This window comes from Rhineura floridana, chromosome 4 (assembly GCF_030035675.1).
Source record: "Rhineura floridana isolate rRhiFlo1 chromosome 4, rRhiFlo1.hap2, whole genome shotgun sequence".
NCBI lineage: Eukaryota > Metazoa > Chordata > Lepidosauria > Squamata > Rhineuridae > Rhineura > Rhineura floridana.
Genome location: NC_084483.1, coordinates 210,081,105 through 210,094,117, shown reverse-complemented (window position 1 = coordinate 210,094,117; position 13,013 = coordinate 210,081,105). Strand labels below are relative to the sequence as shown.

General features: G+C 43.8%; 1 protein-coding gene across 1 annotated transcript in view; it reads left to right on the top strand.

Moving 5' to 3' along the window:
• Window positions 1-203: 203 nt before the first annotated feature.
• RAB10 (RAB10, member RAS oncogene family) overlaps window positions 204-13,013 on the top strand; it is a 42,640-nt gene continuing 29,830 nt past the window's right edge. The window contains exon 1 of the mRNA XM_061625908.1: window positions 204-884. Coding sequence (XP_061481892.1) covers window positions 758-884 — 127 coding nt within the window. The 5' untranslated portion in view covers window positions 204-757. The remainder of the gene's footprint in view (window positions 885-13,013) is intronic.

Genomic DNA, 13,013 nt, shown 5'->3' with positions numbered 1-13,013 from the left:
TCATGTCGTCGCGGGCATACAATAGAAGTCGCTTCCCGCTCACTCCTAGAAGGGCCACCTCATCGAGCCGAGGAATCGGGCTCCGCGCATGCGTGGACCTGCCTCCCGGTCTGCCCCCTGCTGCGACGTCAGAGAGAGTAGTCCCGCCCTCCGCCCAGTCGTCTCCTGAGGGAAAAGAAAGAGAAAAGGAAGGGAGAGGCCTGGTGGCGCGCGCGCGCTCAAGCCCCGCCTCCCCTCCCCCTCACGTCCATTCAGCGAGCGCGCCTGTGTGCGTGCGGCCGCCTCCTCCACCTCCTCCTCCTGCCGAGCGCGCGTGCGCCTGAGTCTGTCTGTCTGTGTGTGCCTGACTGAGGGTATGAAGCCGGGCGCTGTCGTAGCGGCCGCCGACCCCTGAGGAGGCCCTGCCGGAGAGGAGCTACTCGAGTGAGCCAAGCCAGCGAGGCTCTCGCCGCCTCCGCCCCACACACGGACGGACGGGCTGCCGACTACTCCGCCCAGGCAGCCTTGCCCATCCCGGCCGCCGCCGCCAGAGCAGCCATTTTGTGCCTCCCCTTCCTTCCTCCTTTCCTTCCTCCCCCCTGCCTCTCTCTTCTCCTCTTCCTCATCTGCCGCCGCCGCCTCGGCCTGTACGTGAGCGGTGCCGGTGCCGAGGGGAAAAGAAGCGGCCGGGGCGGAGGCGGCGAGGCGAGGGCGGGCGAGGCCTGTGGAGGCGGAGCCTGGCGAGGGAGGGGCGGGCGCGCGGCGCGGGGGGGCCCCCATGGCGAAGAAAACCTACGACCTGCTCTTCAAGCTGCTGCTGATCGGCGACTCGGGCGTCGGCAAGACCTGCGTCCTTTTCCGCTTCTCCGACGATGCCTTCAACACCACCTTCATCTCCACCATCGGTGAGTGGCCGGAGGGAGCGAGGGAGCCTCCTGCCCCCCCCGGGACATGGCCAGGCCTCGTCTGTCTGTGTGTGTGTGTGTGTAGGGGGGGTCCTCCTCCTTCCTCCAGTCTGTCCGTCTCTTCCCCTTCTCCCGCGCCTCAGTTTCTCACCACCCCCGGCCCGCACGCCGCTTTCCTCGGCCCGGCTCGGCCCCTGGGCTGCCCCTTTATTCCTGTCGCCTCCCCCCGTTTTCTGTCGGACGCTCCCTCGCCCTCCTCTCTGTCTCGCGCGCAGTGTATCCCAGGCACCCACCCACCTCGGAGCTCCCCAGGCTGGCTTCTCCTCCTTCCGCCTCTTCCAGCCGGTGTGCAGCTTAATCCTCATCCTGCCTGTTCTGTTCCATAACTGTCTGCTTCCACCGTCCTCCTTGTTCTTACTCATACACTACTCTTTCCCAACCTGAGAAAGTGCCGCGGCCAAGCCTTTATCGCGGAGATGCTTTTCGGCACGTGAATTCTCCCTGGTGAGGATAGCCCCACCTGTCATCCATGCTCCTTGGTAGATTGTATTCGTCCAACTTTGTTTTCTGAATGGGCGACATCGTAGGAATGTTTCTGATGTAATGACATACACCAGTAGCTGCTCATCATTGGGTACTCTTCTGCAGACTCACACTCTCTTCCCTGCTGGTCCCACACTGCCTTTCACTCCTTCCACACTGTCAGTTGGAACATGCCCACAAGAGCCTCGTATTCATGATACCACACTGGCTCCTTGGAGTGACCCCAGGCATCATCCAAGGCTTTTCTCTTTTACCACATTCCCTAGTGTTGATGCTATTCTCCACTCATGGAGTCTTTTTTTCTTTCAGCATATTGCATTTTATGCCATTACAGTATCCACATCTGTTTCCAGGCATTGGGGGAGATAGCTGACCATAACAGTTTACTTGTCAATTTCTCATCTCCAGAGGGATGAAATTCTAGAACAGCCTTTAAAGAGGTGGTGTTGATTTCAGGAGAGAATAGTATAAATGTGAGGAGTATTTATCCCAGTGCTGAGTTTGCTGTACTCTTAAGACATTGGAGGCTGTCAGGCTGGGGAATGGGTGTGGTGGACTTATCAGAGACCAAGAAAACATGAGCTTGAAACAATTGGTGCCTAGGTTTTGCTTTCTTTGATGTCTTAACATTGCTATGTTAGACAGGTGTGGCTTGAGCCAACATTAATCCAGTTGTATTCTCTGAGCTGTGTATACTCTACAGGTGGAAAACTTAGTACAGGAATTGTTAACACTGACCTGTATAGATCATGCAAATTCTCCCCTCTCCTCTACCCTCTTTTGAGATTTCACTGGGGGGGGGAGCCTACCTTGGAAGCCCAAAGGGCCAAAGCTTGTTTTTTGAATGAAAACTGATATCCTTAGTGGCCTGAATCTAAGGCGCAGTATAGTTCTTGCACTTGGATGTGATTATGTAGGCATCTCTGGTTTAGGGAGCCAAGTCCCAAGTGTCCTAAAATAATACAACTGCTTGTTTCTCTTTGGACACTGATATTTCCTATGGAAGGGATATTATTGATGCACCAATTTCTGACATTGCAAAGGAATTTAATTGAACCAGCATCTGAAAATAAAGAGTTTCATGTGCTTTGCTTTCCTTATGTGAACACATTTCCCCCAAGATCTCAAATTACAAACAGGCTTAGTGGTATTTCCTGGTCAGGGCAGTAAAGCCTTGCAGTGATACTCAGATGTATCTGCAGGTTGCACAGTTATGTGATGCTTAACAGTGCACATCAGTAAGTTGTACAATAAAACAGAAGGCAATTTGTCTGTTCCATTTATTCAAAGTACTAAACAATTTTTTTAAGGGCCAAGCCCTTCAAAAGCCATGTTCATAACAGTGATATGGTAGGTGCATCAGATCAGCGGTCAATTATTATGAGAATCTACTCTGAATCTCTCAAGCCATTAACATTCTGGAGGAAATTAAGACAGGTTTTCAATGCCGTCTTAAAAGCCTGTACTTGGAGCGGTGAAGTGCAAGTCAGTTGAAAGGGAGTTCACCCATAAGGCCCCTTCTCCTCTGTTTGCTTTGAAGAAGCTGTATCAGCTGCTTCTCTCCTCCCATCCCTTCAGGGCAAGATGGTCCTTAAGAAGCTCCTGTGGTGACAGCTGGGGGATAGGGAGGAACCACCTCTGGGAGTTGAACGATGACTACTCACCAAGATGGTTCTTTGAGATGAAGGTTGATGCACTTCACTCTACAAGTGGTAGGACCTTTAACTGCTGTTTAGGATAGATTAAGCTCAGATTATAATGCTTTGCAGTTAAAGTAGCTAGCTGAGCAGTGCAGCTATACACTTCAGTTGTTCTGAGGTAAACTGTGGAGAAGGGATGTGTGCTGCTATTCTGTGTGACCTTACCCAGGTTGTAACTCCAGGTTTAAATGTAATTGCCATACAAAAGAGAGCACAGAAATGTCTTCTTGCATTTGTGAATCCTAGTTCATCTTCCTCAAGGGTTTTTTCTTTAAGGAATTGAAGAACGTTGTTCAGGATTATCTTTAATTTCTATCAGTGGCAGTGTCTTTTGTCAGGTTGCATGTACACTGTGTGAATTTCAATATTCTGTAAAGTGTTTTTTATGGTGGTAGAATACCTTATCCAAGTTCTCAGGGCCAGCCATCTTAGAGCCTTTTCACACACTGTTTATAGTGGTAAACTTGGGTTTCCCTAAAAATTGCTGCCCTAAACAGGGACCTGCAGCTAGTTGCACCGTGATTGTGATAAACATGTTCACACTTATTTTACATTTGCATGTATTATTATAATATGAAAAGTGGCTCTTAAGAATGGTTGTAGTGAAAACAAAAGTCCTGTGGCACCTTAAAGACTGACAGACGTTTGTATGGTGAGGGAACTTATATCGAAAAGAGCCCACTTCATCAGATACACAGAAGCTTGTCTGTTTCATGCTTTGTGGAGTAAATGTTGGTACTGTTTCTGGCTGGCAGTTGCCTTACCCTTCTAAAATTGAACTGTAATTTTTGGTGTTCTGTCATCCTAACTGTAGCCTGGTGTTAGCTCAGGTGTATAAATAGTCATTTGCAAGATTCCTTGTGCCAAATAGTCACTGAAAGTGGACTCTGAAGTACAGAAGCTTGATAAAGGATCCCTACCCTCACTTTTTAGGCCTCAAATGGCTAAAAAGCGTGCATGGACATTGATATTTTTGGATTTATTCATGGAGATGGGGCATCATCAATTTGACAAACATTAGAGGTATGCCAATACTTTGGCACAGTCATTAACCAAAATGGAGACAATAGTCAAGAAAACAGAAGAAGGCTAGGACTGGGGAGGGCAGCTATGATGAGAGAACTAGAAAAGGTCCTCAAATGCAAAGATGTATCACAGAACACTAAAGTCAGGATCATTCAGACCATGGTATTCCTGATCTCTATGTATGGATGTGAAAGTTGGACAGTGAAAAAGCAGTAAGGGAAAAATCAACTCTTTTGAAATGTGGTGCTGGAGGAGAGCTTTGCTGATACCATCGACCGCAAAAAAGACAAATAATTGGATGTTAGAACAAATTAAACCAGAACTATCACTAGAAGCTAAAATGATGAATCTGAGGTTATCATACTTTGGGCACATATTGAGAAGACATGATTCACTAGAGAAGACAATAATGCTGGGGAAAACAGAAGAGAGTAGAAAAAGAGGAAGGCCAAACGAGATGCATTGATTCCATAAAGGAAGCCACAGACCTGAACTTTTGTTGTTGTTGTGTGCCTTCAAATTGATCATGACTTATGGTGACCCTATGAATCGGCAACCTCCAGTAGCACCTATCATGAACCACCCTGTGGTCTGAACTTACATGATCTGAACAGGTTGGTTCACCTCAGATGCTATTGGAGGTCGCTGATGCATAGGGTCACCATAAGTCGTAACTGACCTGAAGGCAGATAACAACAGAGGTATGATATTCAAATACTTGAGGTCTGTACTGTAACTGATTATTGTTAGCCCTATAAGAACCACACCATTTTCTGTAGCAACCATAAAATAACTTGCCTGAAAGATACGCAGCTGGAACGTCAAACATTACTCAACTAAGAGTTTGTGTGACATGTTGCTATTTATCTGCTGGTAGGTAAATCCAGGACACTTTTTTCTTGTATTCTGGAGTTCCTTCAGGCTTTGTGTGATGGCCCTTGAACAAGTCTTGACAGATCTGCTCATTCCCAAGTTGAGCAAAACTTAGAAGGGCCTACCACATTTAGCAAGAGCTGAGTTCCTAGGCTAGAAAGCTTATTGATATGATGCAATAATCAAGAAACATTTCTACTTCTGGGCAGTACTGGATCTTCAAAATTAAGGGCATAGTGATTTTGACAGTGTTCTGCCTCACCTTTTAGCTAGCCAGCAATTTAGGACAGTTTGTTATTTTTAGTTGTGGTCCAGCTCCTGTTTGAAAAGTAAATTGCTGAAGGGAGGGCAGATGACTTTAGTACCCTAGCGAGGAATGCTAAAAATAACCTCTAGTGCTAAAATCCCCAAGTCATCATAACTTCCCTGAATAGAGCAGGGAGTTTGTCTTCAAAGGCAAGATGTGACATTTATAGTTGTCAGAGAAAGCTCTCTATTGCGCTGTGCGTGGAATAATGCTATCAGTTGCACTCTTGCATTTGTGTATTAACTGTAGCATTAGGTTTGCCCATATTAGAGTGAGCTTCTGAGATTATTTTCTTCCCACTCTGCCTTCTCTGTCATGGGGTTAGTTTGACCTGCACCTTCCCTGTTCAAAAGTGTAAATGATGACTTCATGGACAGTTTCTAGAGTTCTTGTGCCATGAGGCATGCACATGGTATTGAAATGTCTAGATGTAGGCATTAACTTCTTAGATGTGAGGGAGCTGCTTGCTTAACATGGCACACATGCTTCTTGTTGACAACTGGTAAAACCCACTAGATTTATCACTTACTTGTTTATTTATTAAATTTATATTCTGCCCTTCCCAGTAGGAGCCCAGGGTGGCAAACAAAAACGCTAAAAATGCTCTAAAACATACAAGAACAGAACTTTAAGATATATTAAAACAAAACATCTTTAAAACATCTCTTTTAAAAAGCAATTCCAACACAGATGCAGACTGGGATATGGTCAACCTTACTTGACTAGCTTGCCATTCAAACATTATTTCAGCTGGTCTGTGATACAAATCTCCTGGGTTGGCTGAACTGCTTGGGACTTCCGCACTTTAGCACTGCTTGCAGGTTGCACTGGCTCTGTAAGTGCATGTGACACAGAGCTGTGTCTCAGGTTTCATATATAGGTAACTCTTTGAAAGTATTAGAATGGATATTAAATGCTTTGCAGCAGCTTTTAGAGCGACTGCCTGTCTCTGTGTGTGCAAGGAAAACTGACCTGAGAGAGAGCATGATGAAATAAGATAGCAGCACAGCCATGAAGACGCATTACTGGTATCCTTGATTTCCAGAGCACATGGCTGCAAAGAACTGTTTGGTCAACAGCAGCAGTGCTTCAAGCTGAATATCTGTGAGTTTGTGGCACTAAATTAAAGATGATACACATTCAGGTGGTCCGAGGTATGTCTGTGGATTTGTGGTTGAAAGTGACAGCACATCCATTGCAGCAAATATTTATATTGGTTTTTAATTGTGTTTTTATTTATTTATTATTTAAAATTTCTATCCCGTCCTTCTACCCTATAATAGGGCACTCAGGGTGGCTTACAAAAATAAAATCAAACACGTACATAATAAAATTGTAAACAATAAAATCACAAAAACATTAAAATAGATTAAAATGCATAAAATACAATTAAAATACATAATATACTAATGTCGCTAATATACATAAAATACATTTTTATTTCTCTTATTTCATATATAGTGTAATTTTTATATTACAGTTTGTTTTCTATGGAATAAAATGCAATAGATAAGAAATATATCTAGTACAGTGCATTACAGTTGCAACAACAGACAGAACAATCATTAAGTGCTCCACCAAGACCCTCAGCAATTTTCAAATGGTCCGTGGGGGAAAAAGTTTGGGAGCCGCTGTCTAAGACTACAGCAACTTTCTGAAGTTTTTATTTGAGCTGTGTCACTGGTCCCATGCTGTGTAACACTCTTCCAGAAGAAATTTGGCAGGCATTTTTGCTTTTGACTTCTGGGCATTTCTTGAAGATTGTTTTATGACAACAGGTCTGTGTAGTTTAATTATTGTAACCACTTTAATGATTGTTCTGTATTGCTTTTAAAGTTTATGTTGCTGTACGCCACCCTGATGTGTTGTGAGAGGGTGATATATAATGGACAATATGTTGCATTCTGAGCTAAAGGGATGTGTTAAGTTAATCCCTTGACCCCAAGTTATAGGACTCCTGTTCCTCTGCTAGAATGGAAAATAAAACTAAGATCAGGCCAGAATTTAAATGTGGTGGTTTATTGGATTATCAATGGAGTGCTTAGAGGTTTTTATTATAATTAGTGATATAAAATTTATAAATAAAAAAGTTCTTGTCATGATCAAAAGCAATTACAGTTGGCAGTAATCTACGTAAGAACTGTATTTATTATGATGTACCAAAAGTGTTGTCAAGGTAGTTCACTACAGAAGTACAATAGAAAATACACAGTTACAGTAAAATAAACAACTCTGGTATTAAAACTCATAAACTTGTGATAAAATCCCTCCAACCTCACGATAATATAACACCATAAAATCCCACCAGTAGCCAGAAAATTATCAGTGAAGTGCCTGATAGAAAATGCACTTCTTTTCCTGGCATTGAAAAGATTGTGTGGGCACCGGGTTGGCCTCCTTTGGGAGATTACTCCATAAGTAGGAGACCCCTCTGATAAGGCTACCCCCTCTACTTCTGTGGGGGGGGGCACACAGAGGAGTGCCTCTGTGAACCTCAAAGTCTGGGTACGCTCATATTAAATAAGGCATTCAGAGAAAGAGGTATTTGGGTCCCATGCCACATGGGCCAAAACCAGCACTCTGAGTTGACAGTTGATTATCCATATCCAGATAAGGATGTAGCTTCTACTAAAGCTGGTAGAAGGCACATATTTGAAATGTGAGTGGCCATGTATATGCAATGTAATAATTGGAGCTCACTGTTCTATTTTTCATCTCATTCCATATGTGCTCACACTGAATACGGAAAAAGGGGGGGACAAATTAATGTATGGGGAAGGACTTCTGCTGAGTGCTAGGCAAAAGAATCCAGGTTCAGACCCTAACATTTCCGGGTAGGGCTGGGCTGCCAGTAATGTAGACCAAAGATGGGGAACGTGTGGCTCTCCAGCTGTTGCTGGACTGCAGCTTGCCTCATCCCTAGCTATTGAACGTGCTGGCTGGGGGTGATAGGAGTTCAGTATCTGGGGGGCTACAGATTCTCCATGCCTGGTGTAGACCAACATTCTCCAACCTGGTGCCCTCCAGATGTTTTGTATCGCAAGTCCCATCAGCCCCAGCCAGCATGGAGGGCGCCAGGTTGGGGATGAGTGTTGTAGACAATACTAAGGTAAGTGTACCAATGTTCTGACAGTAGTATCAGGCAGCTTGCTGTGTCGCTGATCACATTGAACTGAACACAACAAACAGACACTTCTCAGAGTGCTCTTTTGCTGAAACCTCTAAGATCATTCCTAGGGATGGGCTACATCAGCATATGTGAAGGCTGCGTCCTTCATAGCAGGAGTGGCAAACCTGTGGCTCCCCAGATGTTGCTGGAATACAACTCCCATCATCCCTGGCTATTGGCTATACTGGCTGGGGCAGATGAGAGTTGTAGTCCAACACCATCTGGCTACCCTGCTTTATAGCATCAGTAGCATCATTAACCCTCTAGTGACCTAATGTTTGGATTACTGTAATGCTTTTTCTTAGGGGCTGTCCCTGAAGACTGTCCAGAAGCTGCAACTAGTGCAGAATGTGGCTGCCTGGTTGTTATCTGGGATGGCTGCGTGGGAACATGCAGCAGTGATCCTAAAAGCACTGTACTGGTTGCCTGTTTGCTACTGGGCCTGATTCAAGGCAATGGCCTGTATGGCTCTAAACTGTTTGTGGCCCAAATATCTGCAGGAATGCTTCTTCCAATACCATCCAATTTGATCCTTAAGATTGGAAGGGGTCCCCCATCCCCGATGATTCGTGATATGTCTCTGTGACAGCATCCTGACTTTGGAATGCCCTCCCTAGGAGATACTTCTGTCCTCCTTGCTATAAACATTTAAACGTCACTTAAAGAAATTTTTGATTACTCTGGCTTTTACAAACTGAGGTTAACTTGTTTTAATACCAATCAGGTGTAGATGGTGGTTTGGTGTGTTTAATGGTTCTGATTTTCACAGATACCCTATAGTACGTTCGTTATGTTTTATTTATGATAATGTTTTTTGCTTTATATTTTATTGTGCTTCCTTGGGAGGAAGAGCAATCTAGAAATGTAACGCATAAATAAATAATTTATCCCACTATGCATTATTGTGCAACTTGCATTGAATTTCAGCTGCTGTTGTGTTCTCTGTTTGCCCAGCGAACCCTTCAGAGCTCTTCATTCAGGCCAGGATTTCACTGTCCTGATCTTCAGATGATTTTTGAACAGGTGAAAATGCCCACCGCAAAACATATTCCTAAGGAGCACCGCTGTTGACTTCCTGCCAGTGTTTATGTGCTTAGTTATAACTTGCTTAATATTTTTTAAATGTCTAAGCAGTGTATAGTGTATAAATCAGCAATATCACTAAAACAAAAAACAACCTCCTAAAACCAATAAAAGATTAGTTCTAAAGCGTATAAAACAAACAAAAAATTCAGGGGATTCACACATATAAAACAGGGTCCAATCTGATAGGCCAGAGCAAGCCTGGCCAAAAAGATAAGTCTTGACAAGGCACCTGAAGCAACGGATGCTTGCTGCTCCCTTATGGCAGAGGGGCAGGAGCAATAGCTGAACAGAGCTCCTCCTTGTGATGTTCTCTAGGGTGTGGAGCCATGAGCAGACTTTCCCCAGATGCTCTAAATGACGGGCAGGCAGCCTTTCAGGTAACCTGGTCTCAGGTCGTGCACTTACACCTTCTGCTTCTTGGTTTTTAATCCGCAAGAAGACAGACCTGCCTGCGTTCACCTTGGCTGCTGAATTGTTTGAGTGACTTTGTCAAATGCTATTTGGAAGCTACCTACATATGGTTGAAGGATTTTGCTGTTCACTGCAAACTTGAGCTGCTGTACTAAGCTACCAATGATCATTAATGCAGCAACATAGAATAAGTGGCTAAATACCTCTGGTTTCTCTTTTCAGATCTCTTCATATTAATGGGCAGGGGGTTACAATGAAAGAAATATCCCACCAGAGTAGTGAGAATCAGAACCATGTCATTCCAGTAAATGTCTGATATGGTCACTGTGATGTTCCTATATATTAGTGTATATATGGTAAGTGTTGTTGTTTTAGAAGATACATGGTAAGTAGTGAAAGAGGAGGGGGAGTGAATAGGCAATAGAATGCTTGATGATTGGCTGAATGTTTAAAATGGCTGACAGTATAAATGAAAGGATGACAGGTAAATCTGGGTGAATGTGAGGTGGTGAATTGTGGAATCTGGGGGGAGAAGAGAAAGAGTGGATTGCTTGGTGGGGTTTGAGAGAGTTGTTTGCCAGGAGAGCGTGGAGAAGGAGGGGGGTGGAGTTCGGATTAGTATTGAGTAAAACCATATGCTTATGTGCCTTAAGAAGAAATCTTGTTAACCTTGTTAGCTTTGTTATCTGTAATAAATACTTAATTTGGTTTACCAAAGGCCTGATCCTTGGCTGGGGTTTCACAGACCAGAAGGGAGGGTAAGGTAATGACCAAGGCTGAAGGGGAACTGTAACAAATGGTGGCAGCGGTGAAGAGAATAACAATACCAGTATTCAGAGTCTCTGGGAATACTAGTATTGGGACGTGACTGGCGGTTGCCTAGCAGGGGGATCTGTTGAGATCTGTGCTAGAGCGGGGAGAGAAATCATAAGAGAGAGCGGTCCGGACTGGTGGAGTCCCTGGTGGTGCCTAGAGACAGGCAGTAACCACGAGCAGGAACCTGACAGGGAGAGCCAGGGAAGGACGCCTCACAGTCACCTCCCCCCAAAAAGGTGTATTCTGTTTCATGGAAAGGGCCAATACTCTGTGAAAGAGCGCATGCTATGCATCCAAAGGTCCCATGTCCAATCCCCAGCAGCTTCAGATAGGACTAGGAGAGGCTCCTGTCTGAAACCCTGAAGAGCTGCTGCCAGTCAGTGTTGACATTACTGAGCCAGATGGGCCGACTTGGTTGAAGCCAGCTTCCCGCGTTCCCAATGTAAACAACAGTGTTGGATTTCTTCTTGCTACAAAAGTACGTAAACTTTTATTGACTCTGCAAGGGGAGGAGTTTGTTTTCCAGTTTCTTTAATCTGAATCAATAGTGATTTTGAAGAGATTCCTATCAATTTACTGGCAAAGTTAAAAGCATTAGAGTTGGTGTTACTTCATACCCATTGGCTGCTGCTCAGACCAGCGCCAAGTGTGTTCAAGCTGGGCAGATAGCATGACAATTTTTGTGGCAAATCATTAACTTTTCTAGCTCCTCCCGCTAAAGTGACCTTGATGCTGTGGCATCTCCTTTATTTATTATTATTTATTATTATTTGATTTATATCCCACCCTTCCTCCCAGCAGGAGCCCAGGGCGGCAAACATAAGCTAAAAACACTCTAAAACCTTAAAATACATAAAACAAAAAAATGTTTAAAAGCTTTGCTTGGATATTCTCAGACCCTTCCTTTCTTGACAAAGGAAATTGATGTGCTGCTGTTTGTGAATACTGTTCTTGAGTCCTGCATCAAAGCTTAATTTTGGACTGAGAGGTGGGGAAACCCATCTCGTTTTTAAACTGGCAATTTGTGTAGCTTGCCCCTTGGTGGAATGGGTCATGGCAACTGCATTATATTTTATTAAGAGACTTGGATCTCTGTGAAAAGCAGTATATCAAAGTGATGTGCAACAATAAAATCAGTTGGATTAAAACTTGATATTTATACAATAAAACAGAGAATCTCTGGGCAGAAGAATTAAGATCCAGCAAATACTTCTAGTACTTGAGGATTGGCAGATTTCCTGGAAGAACACAAGCAGCTGGTTTTGACCAATAAATGCCTGTTGCTTGAGGATAAGAATGTAAGAATTGTCTTTGTGAATCAAATCTAAGAGTCATCTAGTCCAGCACTCTGTTTCCAACAATGGCCAAATAGATAGATGCCTTTGGGATGCTCTCAAGCAGAGAATGGTAGAGTTAGTGGCCTCCTGTTTATGTTTGGCTGTCAGATTCTAGAGACAAACTGCTCCTGAGTATGGAAGTTCTGCTGATAGCTATTGTGACAAGCTATTGTAATCTTGAAAACTATCTCTGCTGGAGACCCTTTGGCAAATGAGTTCCATAAGTAATGCATCACATGAAGTACTTGGCTTTGTTATCCTAGAGCAGCCTTTCCCAACCAGTGTGCCTCCAGATGTTGTTGGACTACAACTCCCATCGGCCTCAGCCAGCATTGCCAATGGTCAGGAAAGATGGGAATTGTGGTCAAACATCTGGAGGCACACTGGTTGGGAAAGGCTGTCCTAGAGGGTGATGCCACATGCTTGATGCCACGTCTGTTTCACATCTTAATTTATTTTTATGTTCTTAGAAAGGTGGTATACATAATTCCCATTGTTGATACCCATAGAATGTCAGTAGTCTTTTTTCTTTCCCAAATTACTGTCAGTAAATTTCAGTCGATGACCCTTAACCAGTGATGTGGACATTCTGGAAAATTTTGAATTCAAACATTTTCCAGAAATTTTTACTATGCAGATTAGAGGAATTAGTATTAAAAAATTAGTTTCCATTGGAAACTTAACCGATGCTATAGTGAATGATCTGATATGGAATGTTTATTTTACTTGTATTAGATAAAAGTAGGCAAGCCTGCCTATATTGTATTTGCAGTTGGCATCCATTAATTGTTACTAATGAATTTATGAAATGGAAAAAAACCCCAGAAAGGTAAAGCCCTGGAAAATTTTCTACCCTACGTC